Raw genomic sequence first — 20,669 nt, 5'->3', positions numbered from 1 at the left:
CACCACTGCACTCCAGCCTGGGCGACAGGGTGAGACTCTGTCCCCGCCACCAAAAAAAAAAAAAAAAAAAAAAAAAAAAAAAAAATGTGTTTTACTGCCTGCAAGCTCGAGTTCTCCCTCTAGCACCCTACCCACCAGGGATCCTCAGAGGCCTGGCTTGAGGAATGGATACGGTAGCCTTGTCATCTGCAGGTGACACCAGGCCTGCAGCTTGTTCTCCGAGGTGTCACCCCCTCATTCTTTTTTTTTTTTTTTTTTTTTGAGACGGAGTCTCACTCTGTTGCCCAGGCTGGAGTGCAGTGGTGTGATCTCTGCTCACTGCAACCTCCGCTTCCCGGGTTCAAGCAATTCTCCTGCCTCAGCCTCTCAAGTAGCTAGGACTACAAGTGCCCACCACCACACCTGGCTAATTTTTGTATTTTTAGTAGAGACGGGGTTTTACCATATTAGTCAGGCTGGTCTCGAACTCCTGACCTCATGATCCGCCCGCCTCAGCCTCCCAAAGTGCTGGGATTACAGGCATGAGCCACCACACCCAGCCCATACACCCCATCATTCTTGACTATGCTGCTCTAGTGGACGAAACAGCCCAAAAGCATTGCTCAGTTGGGAGGGGGTGGAGGGAGTCCAGCCTGGGTGTGTGCAAAGGAGTCACCCAGGAAGCTCACCTAGGGATCTGCCCTTAGAGATGCACTTGCCTGGGGCCAAGCCCTGGGTGGCTGGGGCAGGTTACCTGGAGGCCCAGGGGCCAAATGCAGGAGCAAGTTCCCATCAGGAAAGGGGAAGAGTGAATCCGAGATCCAGCTCCTGCATGCAGGGGAGTGGGCACGGGCAATCCGCTTACCCCAGGGTTGTTCCCCAGCTTCATCTCTGAGGCAATGAAGGAGGGTAGAGTCTGAGGGCTCCCCTGACACCTCCACCTGTCCCCATCCCCTATCAGCGTTCCACATTCCAGTGCAGGCCCAAAATTCTAACCCCAAAGAAGAAGGGTGGTGGAGTACGCTTCTTCCCACTTTTTTTTTTTTTTTTCTTGAGACTGGGTCTCACTTTGTCACCCACACTGGAGTGCAATGGTGTGAGCATAGCTCACTGCAGCCTCCAACTCCTGGGCTCAAGTGATCCTCCTGTCTCAGACTCCAGAGTAGCTGGGGCTACAGGTGTGCACTACCACGTCTGGCTAATTTTTAAAATTTCTTGTAGAGACGGGGTCTGTCTATGTTGCCCCAAATGGTCTTGAATTCCTGGCCTCAAGCGATCCTCTTGCCTCCACCTCCCAAAGTGCTGGGATTATAGGCATGAGCCACCGCACCGGGCCTTGATTTCACATTTGAACTCTCTCACATTAAAAAAATATATATATATATTTAAAAAAAAATAGGCCCAGCGTGGTAGCTCATACTTGTAATCCCAGCACTTTAGGAGGCCAAGGTAGGAGAATTGTCTGAGCCCAGGAGTTCAAGACCAGCCTGGGGAACATGATAAAACCCCAACAGAATGGATTTGATTCCTATACAAATTGAAGCTGCCCTGCCAAGGAGGGCCTGCCTGGAGGGGATGAGACCTTCGTCCTGAGGCCTCAGGGTCAGGGGATCAGGAGTGGGGGAGCTAGAATAGAAGCGGACAGGCTGGGCATGGGGGGTCATGCCTGTAATCCCAGCACTTTGGGAGGCCAAGGCGGGTGGATAACCTGAGGTTAGGAGTTTGGGACCAGCCTGGCCAACATGGTGAAACCCTGACTCTACTGAAAATATAAAAATTAGCCAGGCATGGTGGTGTACACCTACAGTCCCAGGGAGGACTGAGGCAGGAGAATCACTTGAACACGGGAGGCAGAGGTTGCAGTGAGCCAAGATTGTGCCATTGCACTCGAGCAGCCTGGATGACAGAGCAAGACTCTGTCTCAAAAAAAAAAAGAAAAAGAGGACAAGACATGGCAGTCAGCATGCAGAGGAGGGGCGACTGGAGAAAGACTGGCGGTCAAATGGGCAGGACCTGGATGGGCTGGGTGGGAGGGGGGCTGGATGTGGTGCTGTGCACCAGGGAGGGGACACAGAAGCGGGGTGCAGTCTGGGAGGAAGACTTGCAAGCACCATATGGGGACACAGTAGACACCCAGAGTGTCCAGGCACCCTGCAGGCAGAGCTGGTGTGCAGGGCAGAGAAGGGTCCCCAAGACATTGCTGGGAGCAGAGAGGTCACACCTTCCTCAAGGCCGGCTGGAGGATGCAACAGCTCTTTGTGTTCCAAGAAGCAGCTCTTACCAGGGGACTCCCTGCCTGGCCCCAAAGTTTCTTCAGTCTCCTTACTATAGACCCCTCCCCTCCTGTCAGCCTCCCACATCCCCACAGCTCAGCCAATCTGAAACAAATAAACAGCTTCCCTTCCTCCAATAAAAATCAGCCATCCTGCAATTGTCAGATGTGCCCTTCCAGTGCTTCCAAAGCAGAACAGACCATCCGTGCCATGGGGACAGAGGCCACCACTGCCACCTCGCCGAGGCTTGCATCAAGTACAGGGCACCTCAATAAACATCCACTGAATTTCTGTGAATAATAGGTTCACTATCTAATCAACACCTCACTAAGTCCCTAATATAAAATTCCCCATTTAATTCTCACAACCACCCAAGATGTTGATAGTATTATCTCCGGTTATTTTTTGGTATAGAGATGGGGTCTCACTATGTTGTCCAGGCTGATCTCAAACTCCTGAGGTCAGGCAATCCTCCTGCTTCGACCTCCCAAAGTGCTGGGATTACAAGTGTGAGCCACCATGCCTCGCCTTATCCCTATTTTAAAGATGAAACCAGGCCGCGGTGTGGTGGCTCATGCCTATAATTCCACCACTTTGGGAGGCCAAGGCAGGAGAATTGTCTGAGCTCAAGAGTCCGAGACTGGCCTGGGCAACATAGTAAGACCCTGTTGCTACTAAAAATCTTTTTTAAAAATTAGCTGGGCATGACGGTGCTGTAGTCCCAGCTGCTCGGAAGGCTGAGGCAGGAGGATTGCTTAAGCCTGGAAGGTTGAGGCTGCAGTGAACTATGATCACGCCACTGCACTCTAGCATAGATAACAGAGCCAGACCCTCCTTGGAGGTTCTACGTTGCCCAAGATCACATGGCTGGTGGGTTGTGGGAATTTGGATAAAAACACATTTTCCTGTTATGTGCACATCCTGAGAAATGACCCTTGGCATAAGCTTTTCCATCTTGGGTTAACAGTGGAAAGGAGTGCAGGAGGGCATAGGCGGCGAGGAGTTGGGAGTCAGGGGGGGTGGGGGCGCCAAGGCTGAACCCCAAACTGCTGTTGTCCACTGTGTGACTTGGGGGCAGACAGCTTCTTCCTGTAGAGCTGCTATGAGGGTGAATGATGGGAACTCCCTGGAGGCCTCATGCATGGTGGGTGCTCAAGAAGGATCTGCCACGGCCAGGAGCAGTGGCTCATGCCTACGATCTCAGCCCTTTGGGAGGCCGAGGCAGGCGAATCACCTGAGGTCAGGAGTTCGAGACCAGCCTGGCCTACATGGTGAAAACCCCATCTCTACTAAAAAATATGAAAATCAGCTGGGTGTGGTGGCACATGCCTGTAGTCCCAGCTACTCGGGAGGCTGAAGCAGGAGGATCACTTGAACCCAGGAGGCAGAGGCCATATTGAGCCAAGATTGTACCACTGCACTCCAGCCTGGGTGATAGAGTAAGACTCCATCTCAAAAAAAAAAAAAAAAAAAAAAAAAAAGGGAACATCAGACACTGGGGTCTCCAACAGAGGGGAGGTTGGGAAGGGGAGAAAGGTTAAAAAAATTACCTATCAGGTACAATCTTCACTATTTGGGTAATGGGCGTACTAGAGACCCAGTCTCCACCAGTATGCAATATATCCATGTAACAAACATGCACATGTACCTCTTGAATCTAAAATAAAATAAAATCTTAAACATTAATTTTTATTTTTATTTTTTTGAGACAAGGTCTGGCTCTACTGCCCTGGCTGGAGTATGGTGGCACGATCTCAGCTCACTGCAGCCTCCACCTCCTGGGGTCAAGCAATCCTTCCACCTCAGCCTCCTGAGTAGCTAAGACCATAGGTACACACCACTATGCCCAGCTACATTTTGTATATTTTGTAGAAATGAGGTTTCACCATGTTGCCCAGGCTGGTCTCCAACTTGTGAGCTCAACCGATCCACTCACCTCAGCCTCCCAAAGTGCTGGGATTACAGGCATGAGCCACCACGCCTGGCCTCAAATTTTATTAACTGTGGTAAAATACACACAACAAAACCTACCATCTTAACTATCTTTAAGTGTGCAATTCAACAATGTTAAGTACACTTGCAATACGGACAGCAATTGCCACCATCCATCTCTAGAACTCTTCATCTTACACAACAGGAACTCCATACCCACTAAAAACACCAACTCCCCAGCTCTTGGCAACCACCATTCTTTCTGTCTCTATGACTCTGGCTACACCAGGTATTTCATACAAGTGGGATCTCATGCAGTATTTCTTTTGTGACTAGTTTATTTCACTCGGCATGATGTCTTCAAGGTTCATTCATGTTGTAGCATGTGTCAGAATTTCCTTCCTTTTCCCCCCTAAATAATATTCCTTTGTGCGAATACATCCCATTTTGTTGATCTGTTCATCCATCAGTAGACACCTGGGTCACTTCCGCCTTTAGGCCTTAGTGAATAAGGGTGCTGTAAATGTGGGTGCATGGCCGGGCGCGGTGGCTCATGCCTGTTATCCCAGCACTCTGGGAGGCCGAGGCTGGTGGATCACTTGAGGTCAGGAGTTCAAGACCAGCCTGGGCAACATGATGAAACCCTGTCTCTACTAAAAATGCAAAAATTAGCCAGGCGTGGTGGCATGCACCTGTAATCCCAGCTACTCAGCGGGCTGAGGGACCAGAATCACTTGAACCCAGGATATGGAAGTTGCAATGAGCCAAGATCGCACCACTGTACTCCAGCCTGGGTGACAGCAAGACCCTGTCTCAAAAAAAAAAAAAAAAAAAAAAAAAAAAATGGGGTGTGCAAGCAAAACCTCAGGTTTTTAAGCAGAGATCTAGCTCAGAGATTGGAGTATGTTCAATGTGTTACGGTGAGGGCAAGCCTGAGTATATGGCACCTAGACACCAGTTTTCCATTTAGGCCAGGTGACGTAGCTCACGCCTATAATCCCAACACTTTGGAAGGCTGAGACAGGAGGATCACTTGGGCCCAGGAGTTCAAGACCAGCCTGGGCAACATAGCGAGACCCTGTCTCTACAAAAAATACAAAAATTATCTGGGCATAGTGGTGAGTGCTTGCAGTCCCAGCCACTCAGTGGGGCTGAGGCAGGAGGATTGCTAGAGCCCAGGAAATCGAGGCTGGAGTGAGCTGAGACTGCATCACTGCACTCCAGCTGGGGTGACACAGTGAGACCCTGTCTCCAGAATTTTTTTCAGGCCGGGTGCGGTGGCTCATGCCTGTAATCCTAGCACTTTGGGAGGCTGAGGTGGGTAGATCATGAGGTCAGGAGATCGAGACCATCCTGGCTAACACGGTGAAACCCCGTCTCTACTAAAAATACAAAAAAATTAGCCAGGCGTGGTGGTGGCAGGCACCTGCAGTCCCAGCTACTTGGGAGGCTGAGGCAGGAGAATGGCATGAACCCGGGAGGCAGAGCTTGCAGTGAGCCGAGATCGCGCCACAGCACTCCAGCCTGGGCAACAGAGCCAGACTCCGTCTCAAAAAAAAAAAATAAGTTTTTTTTCAAAAAGTTTTAATTTAGCACCATGGAGGGCCCACAGGGACCTTGGACACCCAGAATCCCACTGGCCCAGCGCGGATGCAACTGGGGTGGTTCCTCATACTGCAGCCGTGTGCAGGCTCAGAAGAGACCAATTAAACCTTTTACAACTTTTTTTTTTTTTTTTTTTGAGATGGATTTTCACTCTTGCCGCCTAGGCTGGAGTGTGGTAGCATGATTTCGGCTCACTGCAACCTCTGCCTTCTGGGTTCAAGTGATTCTCCTGCCTCGGCCTCCCAAGTAGCTAGGATTACAGGCACCTGCCAACACACTGGCTAATTTTTGTATTTTTGGTAGAGTTGGGACTTCACCTTGTTGGCCAGGCTGGTCTCGAACTCCTGACCTCAGGTGATACACCCGCCTCGGCCTCCCACAGTGCTGGGATTACAGGCATGAGCCACCGTGCCCAGCTACAACTGACTTTTTTGGTCCCTGAGAGATAAGTCAACACCGAGCGACAACCAGTCCTGAGCCCTGGACATGGACCTGGGGGTGAGGACAGAAGGGGATCAGGACCAGCCCTCTCATCCTGCACCCCGAGGCATGGGTGATCCCAGGAAGCCACTTACTAGGCACCAGGGTGGCTTCCTGGAGGAGAGGATGCTGAAGCCGACCTCAAGAAGTGTCTGCGTTAGGTTTAAGGACTCGCTAGAGTTCTCTGGCTGGACTAAAGGTAGGGTGATCACATAGTCAGGTTTGCCCTGCTGTCTGCAGATTGTTGTTGTTGTTGTTATTATTATTATTATATGGCAGGGTCTCATTATGTTGTCCAGGCTGGAGTACAGTGGTGCAATCTCGGCTCACTGCAACCTCTACCTCCTAGGCCCAAGCAATCCTCCCACCTCAGCCTCCTGAGTAGTTGGGATCACAGGCATGCGCCATCATGCCTAGCTAATTTTTTGGATTTTTTGCAGAGTCGGGGTCCCACCATGTTGCCTTGGCTGGTCTCCAATTCCTGAGCTCAAGTGATCAGCCTGAAGTGCTGGGATTACAGGCGTGCTGGGAGTGCTGGGACTACAGGCATGCTAGGATTACAGGTGTACTGGGATTACAGGCGTGAGCCACTGTGCTTGGCCAATCTAGTAATTATTTTAAGTACTTCCTGCTATTCTAAAAAATGTTTGTTCCCATCTCAATGATAAATGGCAGGGTCATTTCATTCCTTATCTGTTGCTACATAACAAATTACCCCAAATCTTAGTGGCTCGAAACAGCAACAAACTTATTATCCCTCACAGTTCCTAGGGGTTAGGAATTTAGGTGTGGCTGAACTTGGCAGTTCAAGGCATTGGCTGGGGCTGCAATCCACTGGAAGGCTTGCCTGGGGCGGAAGGATCTGTTTTCAAAGCCCCGCTCTGCCTGCTGAGGGTGGGATGCCTCAGTTCCTCTCCATATGGGCCTCTCCATGGGGCTGCTTGGGTGTCCTCAGGCCTTGGGGTTGGTTTCCCACAGAGCAAGGGATCTGGGAGAGAGGGAATGCCATGCAGAAGCTATTCTTTCGTGCCCTAGCCTCGGAAGTCTCGCAGTATTGCTTTTACCATCTCCTAGTGACTTAGAAGAAAGTAGCTAAGACAGACATTTAAAGGAGAGGGGGGTGGAGGGATCCTAGCTTTTTTTTTTTTTTGACAGAGTCTGGCTCTGTCGCCCAGGCTGGAATGCAGTGTGGCGCGATCTCGGCTTCACGCCATTCTCCTGCCTCAGCCTCCTGAGTAGCTGGGAATACAGGCACCTGCCACCACGCCCGGCTAATTTTTCTATTTTTAGTAGAGACGGAGTTTCACCGTGTTAGCCAGGATGGTCTCGATCTCCTGACCTTGTGATCCGCCTGCCTCGGCCACCCAAAGTGCTGGGATTACAGGTGTGAGCCACTGCACCCAGCCAATCCTAGCTTTTAAAACCACCAGCAGCTGGGAGCAGTGGCTTATGCCTGTAATCCCAGCACTTTGGGAAACCAAGGCGGGAGGATCACTTAAAGTCAGGAGTTTGAGACCAGCATGGACAACAGAGTGAGACCCCCTCTGTACAAAAAATCTAAAAACTACCACGGTTGGCCAGGCGCAGTGGCTCATGCCTGTAATCCCAGCACGTTGGGAGGCCAAGGCGGTCAGATCACTTGAGGTCAGGAGTTCAAAACCAGCCTGGCCAACCTGGTAAAACCCATCTGAATTAAAAATACAAAAAATTAGCTGGGCATGGTGGTGGTACCTGTAACCCCAGCTACTCAGGAGGCTGAGGCAGGAGCATCACTTCAACTCAGGAGGCAGAGGTTGCAGTGAGCCGAGATCGTGCCACTGCACTCCAGCCTGGGAGACAGAGTGTAACTCCATCTCCAAAAACAAAAACAAAACAAAACAAAACTACCATGGTTACCTAAAATAGGGCATGTGTTGGGAAGGGAGTACGAAGAGCCAGAGTGGACAGACAGAAGACATCTGATCAAGAAAGATTCAGGCCGGGAGTGGTGGCTCATGCCTGTAATCCCAGCACTTTGGAAGGCCAAGGTGGGTGGATCACCTGAGGTCAGGAGTTTGAGACCACCCTGGCCAACAAGGTGAAACCCCATCTCTATTAAAATACAAAAAATTAGCCAGGCATGGTGGTGCATGCCTGTAATCCCAGCTACTCAGGAGGCTGAGGCACAAGAGTCACTTGAACCCAGGAAGCAGAGGTTGCAGTGAGCTGAGATCACGCCATTGCATTCCCGCTCGGGTGAAGAGTGAGACCCTGTCTCAAAAAACAAACAAAACCAACAAGGCAGAGATGTGGCCAGGGATTCTGAAGGAATGCATGAAGTCCACCCAGCACCCACTCCAGTTGTGTCCCTCCATCCTCCCGGACTCCCCCCTGCCCCTGCACTCCCAGCCATGCCCCCCGTGTGGGCCTCTGGTCCTCTCACCCTCTACCTTTGCTGGAGAACACACAGGACTCACGTCTTTTCCTCCCATGGGACAGAAACGCCTTTCGCGATTCCTATCGGGCCCTGCCTACAGCAGGTACACACTGCAGGGTTTCTGCGTGAACAGAGCATACCAATTTGCACCCGCCACAGGACAGCGGCTTGTTCCCTGCAGACACCTTTCTCTTTCCAGACTCCAGGCGTTTGCTCCTCCAGCCCAGAGGGATGGGGCAGCAATGAGCATTTGGGCTGCCCTAGAGGCAGGAGGCAGAAAGCTATCTGGATAGTTCAGGAAAGAGATGAGGAAAAAGGAAAAAGGCATAGGAAAAAGATTTGGGAGCTAGGGTTGAGCCAGCCCCTTTCTCTGGGCAGCAGCAGACTATGGCTGTCCTGAGTGGGCACACGCAAGGCTCTGGGGCTCACCCCATACCCTCTTCACTCATACTCCTCCCCTGATCCATCTGTGCCCACCCACTCCTGTTCCCTGCTTGCTCATCTTGCTTTATCCCCAGCACCTCCTGACATTTTCTCATGCCACCCATCACCCCATTCTTGGCTCAGATGGTGCCGCCTCCTCTAGGAAGCCTTACTGGCTTGCAGTTCTGTGGTCCTAGAGCATTTTGGCTGCCCCTGCCAGAGGCCTGACACCTAAATGACAGGTGAGATCCTTGGCTTAGTTCTGCGAGAGCAGTGACAGCATCTCCACTTTCCAGAATCAGGGTGCGATTATGTGTGTGTGTAAAAAGTCTTCTAAGCCTGGGCTTCTCTGGCTCTGCCCTCACAAGCTGGTGCTGGCCAGTGGCCCCAGGACCTTCCCAGTTAATGCTTAATGGCTGGGTACAGTGGCTCACACTTGTAATCCAGCACTTTGGGAAGTCCAGGTGTCTTTACTAAAAATACAAAAATTAGCCAGGCATGGTGGTGGAGACCTGTAATCCCAGCTACTTGGGAGACTGAGGCAAGAGAATCACTTGAACCTGGGAGACAGAGGTTGCAGTGAGCTGAGATCATGCCACCGCACTCCAGCCTGGGCAACAGAGCAAGACTCTGTCTCAAAAAAAAAAAAAAAAATGCTTATTGGAGCTTCTAGTGGACCAGATACTCTTGAGAGTGCTTGACGTGGTTTATCTCATCAGCCCTCACAACCACTTAGGGTGCAGGCATGATCATCATCCCTGTGTTACAGGTAAGAAACATAGCACAGAGAGGTCAAGCAACTTGCCCAAGATCACACAGCCAGGATGAGCAGTGCTGGGATTCCAGCCGAGGTGTCCCAGGGCTCTAACTCCCTTGGGCTAGCCTGTCTTTCCCTAAACTGCAATCAGACAGTGGCCTCAGCCCAATGTGCTCCGAGGAATGACGAGGGCTCTGCATAGACTTTTTGCAATTTTAAGCTTTTCTCTCATAAACGCCTCTTAAGATGTTAGTGTTCACTAGCCGGGCGTGGTGGCTCACGCCTCCCAGCACTTTGGGAGGCCCAGGCGGGCGGATCACAAGGTCAGGAGTTCGAGACCAGCCTGACCAACATGGTGAAACCCGGTCTCTACTAAAAATACAAAAATTAGCCGGGTGTGGTGGCAGGCTCCTGTAATCCCACCTACTCGGGAGGCTGAGGCAGGAGAATTGCTTGAACCTGGGAGGTGAAGGTTGCAATGAGCCGAGATTGCGCCATCGCACTCCAGGCTGGGCGACAGAGCGAGACTCTGTCTCAAAAACAAACAAACAAACAAAAAAGAAACAAAAGACTTTAGTGTTCACCATGGCTCCTTTGCAAGATGTCCTGCAGGTAGGAACACGAATGACCCAGTGCAGGCCAAAACAAACCAGAGACCTGCATTCAGCAGATCTGGCCCAGGAAGGCAGAAGGAACTTTCGATGGGCACATGCTTACTGCATACTTGCCTGTGTAGTTTTTGCCAATCCAATGGACTTTCTAGAATGGAATTTAAAGATAACAGCATTTCATGGGCAAAAAGGAGGGTGCTGCTTGGCTGGGCATGGTGGCTCACACCTGTAATCCCAGCACTTTGGGGGAGGCCAAGGCAGGTGGATCATCTGAGGTCAGGAGTTCGAGACCAGCCTGGCCAACATGGCGAAACCCCGTCTCTACTAAAAATACAAAAATTAGCCAGGCATGGTAGCTCACACCTGTAATCCTAGAACTTTGGGAGGTCAAGGTGGGAGGATTCCTTGAGGCCAGGAGTTCAAGATCAGCCTGGACAACACAGTGAGACCTTGTCTCTACTAAAAATAGAGTAAAATAAATTAACCAGGTGTGGTGCTGCATGCCTGCAGTCCCAGCTATTCGGGCGGCTGAGGCAGGATACCTTGAGCCCAGGAGTTTGAGGCTGCAGTGAGCTATGATGGTGCCACTGCACTCCAGCCTGGGCAATAGAGCCTGTCTCCAAAATAAACAAATAAATAAAGAGGTGGCTCCATAATAATATTAATAAAAAAATAGAGGGGACTCTGGGAGTAGGTTCAGGTTCCAGAGGGGTTGGGGTAAGCCAAGCAGATGGGGCACACTGGGATCCCATGTAGATCTGGGGTCACACAGCAGTCTGTGCACAGTAATCTCTCTGCCCCTCACACCTGAGTCAGCCTCCAGGCCTGTCCCAGGTAGGTCAGCTACGAGACTGAGTGCCTCAGTCCTACTGTGCACATGGCCATCACCCACAGCTTCTGGGTCCCCCACCTCCCTGTGGCGGAGAGCATCCATCCGGATGGCAGGCCCCATATTGAGTGGTGAATCCTGATTGGTCCATAATGGTCTCATTCCCTGTGCCTGTGATAGGCTGAGGCATGTTCATGTGTCCCAGTTCTGACCAATGAGATGAGGAAGTCTGTGCAGGGATAGGGGTACCCCTAGAAAGGTTTTCTCAGGGCCACCCTAGAGGCAACAGCTCCTTCCTTCACGGAGTTTCCTCCTGACTGCCCAGGATGCACGGAGCCGCCCCAGCCATTACAGTGGGGCTATGCTTCTGTGCCATGGGCAGCCAAGCAGAAATTGATGACCTCATCAAGCCTTTAAGTTACCCAAGCCTGGAGCAGCCCAACCCATAAACTCTGATCACATAAAGTTCAAACTTCTTATTGGTTATGTCCTGGCTTTTTGTTGTTTGTAACTCAAAGCATCCTTGCTGGCTGGGCGCAGTGGTTCACACCTGTAATCTCAGCACTCTGGGAGGCCAAGGAGGGAGGATCACCTGAGGTCAGGAGTTCGAGACCAGCCTGAGTAACATGGTGAAACCCTGTCTCTACTAAAAATACAAAATTAGCCAGGTATGGTGGCGGGTGCCTGTAATCCTAGCTACTGCAGAGGCTGAGGCAGGAGAATTGCTTGAACCAGGGAGGCGGAGGATGCAGTGAGCTGAGATTGCACCACTATAGTCCAGCCTGAGCGACAAAGTGAGATTCCATCTCAAACAAACAAACACCACAAAGCATCCTTGTTCATAGCCCCTGGTTACATTTCATCTTTTTTTATTATTTTTCAGAGACAGGGTCTCTGTCGCTCAGGCTGGAGTGCAGTGGCGCCATCATAGCTCACTGCAGCCTCAAATTCCCGGGCTCAAGTGATCCTCCCACCTAAACCTCCTGAGACAGGTGTGCACCACCATGCCTGGTTATTTTTTTTTTTAATTATTAAAAAAAATTTTTTTTGTGGAGATGAGGTCTTGCTTTGTTGCCCAGGCTGGTCTCAACCTCCTAGCTTCAAGGGATCCTCCCACCTCAGCCTCCCAAAGTGCTGGGATTATAGGCATGAGCCACAGGGCCTGGCCTCATTGTTTTGAGTTAAGCCCATCCTACCAGAAGAGTGAGCCCAAGGTGCCCTCAGGGAAGCTGAAATGGAATCTAGAAGGATGCACGGGGAAGAAAGGGGTAAGGCAAGAAGTAATACTCTAGGCAGAAAGAACAAAGGCCTGAAGGCTGGAGGCATGCTAGGGTGTGGCTAGAAGCTTCGAGGTGAGGCTGGAGAGACAAGGTGAGGTGGGCCACAGAGCCTCAGGGTTACCACAGGGGACAAGGGAAGCTCAGCCGACAGACCTACCCAGGGCCTTGCCTTCTGGCTTTATGCTGAGAATAAATAAGCGCATTCCTCACCTAGTCCAGCCACACCCACGTGCTCCTCCAAAGGTCCTGGGCAGAGACCTGGTTCAGCAGACCCACCCACGTGCTCCTCCAAAGGTCCTGGGCAGAGACCTGGTTCAGCAGACCCGGGACAGGGTCGCTGGGCTCTGCTTCTACCAGGTGTGATTCTGCCTTCTACAACGACGTCTCTTCCAGTCCCCAGGGCACTCCTATGAGACTCTGGCAAATACTTGGGTTGAAATCTGGGTCACTCTGATGGTCAGAAATCCATCAAACAGACATTTACTAAGTGCCTACAAATCAGGGTGCTACGCGCAGCGGAGACAGGACCTGGTTCAAATCCCAATTCTGTTTCTTTCCAGCTGTGCGACCTTGCTGTTGTACTTCTCCAAAGCTAGTGTCTTCACCACTCTGCAAAATATGGCAAAGTGAACGGTAGCTCTCATCACCACTGGTAGGTACTGTGGTGATGTGGTGGGGAGGGGTGGATCAAATCATGCACAAAAAACTTGAAGGTTGATAATCTAGGTAAGAGACAAAGACAAGCCAATAACATGTTGTTATGGGCAAAAGTTGAGAAATACGCAAGGTGCCCGGAAGGAAGTATCTGAGGTAGGCTCTAAGGCTCTAACTAAGTAGAACGTCTAAGCAGGTCGCGGTGGCTCTCGCCTGTAATCCCAGCACTTTGGGAGGCCGAGGCTGGTGGATCACTTGAGGTCAGGAGTTCGACACCAGCCTGGCAAACACGGTGAAACCCAGTCTCTACTAAACATACAAAAATTTGCCGGGCGTGGTGGCGCACGCCTGTAATCCCAGCTTCTCGGGGTGGAGGTTGTGGTGAGCTGAGAATGCACCACTGCACTCCAGCCTGGGCGACAGAGCAAGACTCTGTCTCAAAAAAAAAAAAAAAAAGGAAGTAGACCGTCTAGATGGGCGTGATAAGGACCAAGTATCCCTGGGAGAAGAAAACAGCTCTGGTAGCAGATCACTCAAGCCTGGGAGGTGTACGCTGCAGTGAGCCACGATCACGCCACTGCACTCCAGCCTGGGTGACAGAACAAGACCCTCCTATCTCCAAAAAAAAAAAAAAAACAAAGAAAGAGAAAAAAATAAAGAAAAGGCCCACCAAGGCCAAGTAGGCAGGAATACAGAAAGGCCAGCATTTCAGTTCTGTACTCCTAAGCCTTTCAGAACACTGTGCTGTAGACAGAAGGGCTGGACATAACCATTCAATGGGGGCATCCCTTGCAACCTGCAACAGCAAAAACTAGGAGCTTATGCCAGAAAGGTGCAGATTTGCACATTTAAATCCCGGATCTATCACTTCTTGCATGACCTTGAGCAAGTCACTTAATCTTTGAGCCCCAGCTTCCTGGTTTGCAAAGCAGGTTTAATACCTAATACACAGAACGTACCTGGGGGTCCTGGGATCTAGATCCTCTCTTCCAACTAGTTAACTCTAAGTGTGAGCCACTGGCTTTCCTACTTCAAAAGCCCTAAGGGCCAATAGCTCAGGCCTGTAACAGTTTAAACGCTATGTCCGCACGCACCTCTGAGAGGCTGAGGTGGGAGGATCATGTGAGGCCAGGAGTTCAAGGCCAGCCTGGGCAACACAGTGAGACCCCCATCGCTACAGGAAATGTAAAAATTAGCTGAGTGTGGTGGTGTGGTGGTGCGCGACCGCAGTACCGGCTGCTTGGGAGGCCGAGGTGAGACGACTGCTTGAGCCTAGGAGTTCGAGGCTGCAGTGAGCTATGATGGTGCCACTGTACTTCAGCCTGGGCAACAGAGTGAGACCCCGTCTCTTAAAAACAAACAAAAAAAAGCTCTAAGATTTAGTGCCACCTCCTACAGGTAGGCACCCAGCCTTCTAGGTACCCTGCTAGACCAGCCCTTCCTTGACTCCACCCTGCTGCAGAGTGATGGCCTCTTTCTTTCTCTTCCACCAGGCTCTAGGGCTTGGCAGAGGAAGAGGCAAGGTATCTCTGCATCCCTTGGACCCAGCCACACCCCCGCACAGAGTGAATGTTTCCTAATGCCATTCCCTTTCCACAACTCCACGCCACGAGAGAGAAGTGACTTAAGTCTGCTAAGGGGCGGAGGGAAAGGTCCAGGAAGGTTTCAGTGTGCTATCATTAGCTCTTGAGGATTGAATAGGAATTTACTAGGGGTAGGTGGGGGAGAATATTCCAGGCAGATGGAAGAGAGGTAGATACAAAGGCACAGAGGTATGTAGGGAACAATAAGGGAAATTCTGTATTTGCTGGGGGAGGGCTAAAGATGAGGATTCAAGGCCAGGAGCAGTAATCCCAGGACTTTGGGAGGTCGCGGTGGGAGGATTGCTTGAGCCCAGGAGTTGGAGGCTGCACTGAGCTATGATGGCGCCACTGTACTCCAGCCTGTACAACAGAGCAAGACTCTGTCTCTAAAAGAGAAAAATAAAAAATAAAAAATAAAAAAATAAAGATGAGGATTCAGGATCTAGATCCCAAAGGGCCTCGAATGCCATGTTAACGATTTGATGCTATACAGTGACTGACAAAACTGTAAACGGGCCGGGCGCGGTGGCTCACGCCTGTAATCCCAACACTTTGGGAGGTTGAGGCCAGTGGATCACCTGAGGTCGAAGTTCAAGACCAGCCTGACCAACATGGAGAAGCCCCGTCTCCACACAAAATTAGCCAGGTGTGGTGGCGCATGCCTGTAATCCCAGCTACTCAGGAGGCTGAGGCAGGAGAATCGCTTGAACCCAGGAGGCAGAGGCTGCAGTGAGCCGAGATAGCGCCATTGCACTCCAGCCCAGACAAGAGCAAAACTCCGTCTCAAAAAAAAAAAAAGTAAATAGGTGGCACAGGGACCCTCAGGGCATGCTGTGCTAGTCTGGGCTAAACTTAGGTTTTGGAGAGGGAGGTGACAGAGCTGTGGGTCACACCACCTGGGGGCAGGTATTGCAGGAAGAAGCTAAGGGGTTCTACCTGGATGGCTGATTACTGAAAACAGTTTAAATGCTATGTCCGCAGGCTGCGACCCATTAACACTCGCTAAAAAGCCAATTCCCACAATCATCCCACGCCATCCACACAGCAGTTCTGTGTCCATGAGCGAGCCAAGTAGTGCTATCTCTATTTTACAGACGGACAAAGTGTGAGCCAGAGGAAAGAGACTTCGCCTCAGCCACGCAGGCAGGGGGCTCTGGTCACATATGACCTGAAGCCACCATCTGGGATCAGAGTGCTTGGGGTGGCAGGTCCTCAGGCATTTGATGAACGTTCCAGCACCTTTTGAGGCCAGACCATGGAAACACAGAGATGGCCTTTGGCCTCTGAGTCATCTTGAAACTGGACTAGTCAGCTGGGTCACCTGGGCCTGGGACAGGACAGGCTGCTTTCTGGGGGAGGGAGGAAGGGGGACCCACTGAGGGGCAGGTTTTCTTGTGTTCCCAGATGCCAGCAGGGGGGCTTGACCCCAGAGACATGCCTATCTATCTGTGAGTACCCAAGGGGACCCTGAGTTGGGGGCTGGAAGAAGGCCAGTCTCTCCACCAAGGGAAAGGGGCTGAGGGACCCTGCCCTTTGCTGCCTTTCTAAGAAGCCCCCAAATGCCCCCTCCTTCCAGCACCCAGGCCTTGTGCACAGCCGCAGCCTGAGTCATCATCCTCATTTGAATGGTGGCCGAGAAATCAGCCAGGGGGCTGCCCAGGGCTGAGGGCCAAGGCTTGGAAAAACAAGGCTGTTCTGTTACCTCCAAGCCTTGGAACGTCACGCCCGGCTAGGGAGTGGGGGGCAGAGGGCAGGCAGAAGCAGGATCTGAAGGTGTCAACAGCCAGAGGGGGCTTTGTGTGAGGGGTGGGGGCGCGGTTCAGAATCCGAGCTGTTGGCTTTTGTTTTCAAATGACCTGTTTAATCATTACCCTTTGCAATCAACGGGGAGCACAGGCTCCGTGGCAGAGGCTTGGCGACTATTTTAAATCTCCATACCCTACTGAGCAGCCGGAGAAGAAAGTAAACAAGATGCCACCGGCAGATCTGGCTCCATCTCGCAAACAATAGCCGGACTGAGCACCCCGCTCAGACACACACATCAAAGTGAGATTTCCAAGCAAGAACTTTTCACAGGCAGATAACAGGCTGGGATGGAATTATTTCTCTGTCTCCCTTGAGCTCAGTGCCAAAGGGGGCAGCCTAAGGGGGCTGTCATTTTCACGCTAACCTTGACCCGAAACATATTCATTCATTTTGCAGTGAGGGAGAGCCACCACCGCCCCAAACCGCGAAAAACCAACCAGTAACAACTTTATCATTCCTTTTTAAGTCACAATGGTGGGCAAACGAGACTTAAGTTACAGCAGCTAGCTGGCACTCACACTCCCCTCAGCTCAGGCTCCTTAAACAACAACAACAACAAAACCCCAAAGCAAGCACCCACCGGGGCTCACAATGTCAAACCCTTACCTGGCATAGGGAAAATCCAAGTGAGAGAGAGACTGTCAGTGTGTGTGATTCCCTCTTTTCACCTTCCAAGGCCTTCAACTATTTTTCCCCCTGCAGCATCCAAGCCCAGCCTCAAGGCAGATGCATAAACACGCCTGCTCCTCCCCTTCTACGGTTGGGCAAAACATCCCCCCATCCCCTTTCCAGGACCCCAAGGAGAAAGAATCACGTCCTCTGCAGCCCCTCCCTGGCCCTCGCCCCCCCCTTCCCCCCCAATTCCAGGCCGTCCGCAGCAAGCCTCGTAGGCACCTTGAGATAAACACCCACTAATGATTTTATGATTTTCTGCTCTGGGTAACCGCGCTCAGCGGAATCCCTCCCCCCGCCGTGGCGACGGGGGCCGGCCCAACCGAGGGATGGGGGGATGGGGGCGTTAGTTTGTTTTTTCCAAGGCCTCGTCCCCACACCTGTTTTTCATTCATTCATTCGTTCGTTCCTTCATCCATTCACAGATCCGTCACTGCAGCCGCCCCAGCCCCCCGGATTTAGGGGAGGGGGCTGCGATGGGGGAGGCGGTGGGAGATGGGGGGGCACGACAGAGGTGGGGGGTGGTGCATCGAGGGGTGGACGGTTGCGGGGGGTCCGGGAGCCAGGACCCTGCGGCTCCGGCTTTGTCAGACGCGGGCGAAGCGGCGGCGGGGGCGGGGCGGGGGCGCTCCCGGGGCCCGAAGTTGTTTTCCGAGGCGCGGCGGCGAGGACAGCGGCCCGGGGTGCGCCCCCTTTGTCTGTCCCCGGCCGGCGCCGCGTCCCCGCGCGCTTACCTGGTCTTGGAGGACAGGAAGGCAAGTTTGATCAGGCCGTAGGTGAACAGCGGGATACTCTCCTTGGCGACGCTGGCAACTTGCAGCCGGTGCTCCAAGATGTGGAGTTCCATCGTCCGCCCGCGCCCCGTCCGCGGCGGCTCATCCGCGGGGGGACGAGCCGCGGCCCCCGCCCCCTCCGCGCCCTGCCGGCACCGACAGCCGGCCCGGGGACCCGGGAGCTCGGCGCCGGGCGCGGGGGGCGGCGGCGGCCGGGCCGGACAAAAGGGAGGAGGCCCGCCAAGTTGCGAGGGGGAGCCGCGGGGCGAGGGAGGCAGCGCCGGCGGAGCAGCAGCCGAGGGGCCGAGCGGCGGAGCAGCGGCGCGCGTCGCCCGGCGCGGGGAGCAGCTGGCGTTCGCTGTAACAAACAACTTGCCACTCAAACGCCGGTCCCCGCTGCGCATGCGCGGCCCGCGCGCGGCCTGCCGGGACTTGTAGTCCGCCTGGGGGGCTCCCCCGGTGCTGCTGCTGCTGTTGCTGTTGCTGCCGCGGGGGCTGGGCTGCCGGAGCTACCGGCAGCCCGGTGCACGGGAAATGCAGGAGCGCGGGCATCCTCAGGACCACGGGGAAGGCCGAGGGGAGGCACGGGGCGGGTGGAGCCAGCCTGAGCCTAGGCGCGCCCTCTGGCACCCACTCAGGCTCGGTACTAGGCGCTTGGAGTGTAAAGCGAGCAAACCAGACGACTCCGGTGCTGGAGAAGGCCCGAGTCTGGGAGCGCCAAGACGTAGGGCAATCGGTCATGAGAATGCAGAGAAGCCAAACCGAAAAGCTTGCTGGGGACCCAGAGGGAGGGGATTGATAGGTCGAAGGGGGTGACCCGGGGGAGGGGACACTCAGGCTGGGTTTTGAAGGATGAATGGGAGTTCGTAGCAAGGGAGTGAGGGCGCGCGGATGGAGGACAGAGGCCTTCCAGGCTGCAGGAACAGCGTGTCCTAGGGCACAGAAGCGTGAAAGCCCCCATGGCGCTGTGTTTGGCTTTGTTGCAGCGGAAAATGTGAGGGAGGAGAGAAAAGAGATGAGGCAGGCACAGTCACCAGGAATCAGGTCGGGAGGGTCATGTGTGCAGAGCTAATGAGGTGGCCATTTATCCCACTGGTGAAGGGGTGATGGTGACTGCGAAGGCTGAATTCGCGGAAAATGTAAAGTGCGTCTGAGGCACTTCCAACCCCAGGGCCCACGCGCCCGGACCACAGAGGTTCCTCCTCCATCCATGGCTGTCTGGTTTTGAAATGTTCTGGGTTAAAGTGATTGGTGCTTCGACCTTTGGCAGAGTAATTTGGGGACGCGATGGGTGAGATCTATCAGCCAGGGCAGGCTGAGAACTCTCTTTTAGGGGAAAATTGCAGTTGTGCTGCCTCACCTTCCCTCAGCCCTCCTCTGTTAGGTAGGAACATACTAGGTTTTGTCATTTCCACAAAAGGGTGAAAAGCCTGTAATCTGTGGTAGATAGATCTTAGAACATGCATATCCCCCTCCCACTTTATTTTCTTTCACTCTTTTTCTTTTATTTATTTATTTTTTAGAGACAGGGTCTTGCTGTGTTGCCCAGGATGGAGTGCAGGGGCTCAATCATAGCTCACTACAGCCTCGAACTCCTGGGCTTAAGCGATCCTCCCACCCCAGCTTCCCGAGCAGTTGGGACTACAGTTATGCCCGGCTAATTTTTTTTTTTTAACTTTCTTTTCCCCACCCCCGAGATGGAGTCTTGCTTTGTCGCCTAGGCTAGAGTGCCATGGCGCGATCTTGGCTTACTGCAACCTCCGCCCCCTTGGTTCAGCGATTCTCACGCCTCAGCCTCCCAGTTAGCTGGGATTACAGGCGCTGGCCACCATGGCCGGCTAATATTTGTATTTTTCACCATGTTGCCTAGGCTGGTCTTGAACTCCTGACCTCAGGTGATTCACCCACTTCAGCCTCCCAAACTGCTGGGATTACAGGTGTAAGCCACCATGCCTGGCCTTCTTTTTTTTTTTTTTTTTTTTGAGACGGAGTCTTGCTCTATCACCCAGGCTGAAGTGCAGTGGCACGATCTCAGCTCACTGCAACCTCCACCTCCCAGGTTCACGCCATTCTCCTGCCTCAGCCTCCCGAGTAGCTGGGACTACAAGCGCCCGCCACCACGCCCAGCTAATTTTTTTGTATTTTTAGTAGAGATGGGGTTTCATTGTGTTAGCCAGGATGGTCTCGATCTCCTGACCTCGTGATCCGCCCACCTCAGCCTCCCAAAGTGCTGGGATTACAGGCGTGAGCCACCACGCCCAGCCTTTTTTTTTTTACTTTTTGTAGAGAGGGGTGTCTCACTATGTTGCTCAGGCTAGTCTTGAACTCCCAGCCTCAAGTGATCCTCCAGCCTCAGCATTTTTTTTTTAAAGCTTATCTGTCTCTTCCCTATACAATCTCAACTCCACAAAGGCAGTGATTTTTGTCTGTTCTCGGCTGTGTTCCCATTGTCAGCAATAGTGACTGGCCTATGAGAGACACTCATTCAATATTTGTGGAATGCATCAATGCACCTATCTATGCCTTTAGAATCGAGAGATCTAGAAATCCCAAACAGAAATGCATTCAGGGGCCAGACAGATTACACAAATGTGTG

The 20,669-nt window shown here is 52.6% G+C and overlaps 1 protein-coding gene across 1 annotated transcript in view; it reads right to left on the bottom strand.

The window, feature by feature from the left end:
- The window catches only part of CASTOR2 (cytosolic arginine sensor for mTORC1 subunit 2), a 69,921-nt gene extending 51,263 nt beyond the window's left edge, over window positions 1-18,658 (bottom strand). The window contains exon 1 of the mRNA XM_055292821.2: window positions 18,035-18,658. Within this exon, the coding sequence (XP_055148796.2) occupies window positions 18,035-18,477 (443 nt within the window). The 5' untranslated portion in view covers window positions 18,478-18,658. The remainder of the gene's footprint in view (window positions 1-18,034) is intronic.
- Window positions 18,659-20,669: the final 2,011 nt, after the last annotated feature.

The sequence above is a fragment of the Symphalangus syndactylus genome, chromosome 9 (assembly GCF_028878055.3).
Source record: "Symphalangus syndactylus isolate Jambi chromosome 9, NHGRI_mSymSyn1-v2.1_pri, whole genome shotgun sequence".
NCBI lineage: Eukaryota > Metazoa > Chordata > Mammalia > Primates > Hylobatidae > Symphalangus > Symphalangus syndactylus.
The sequence above is the reverse complement of the archived record's forward strand: the minus strand, read 5'-3'. Positions and strand labels throughout refer to the sequence as shown.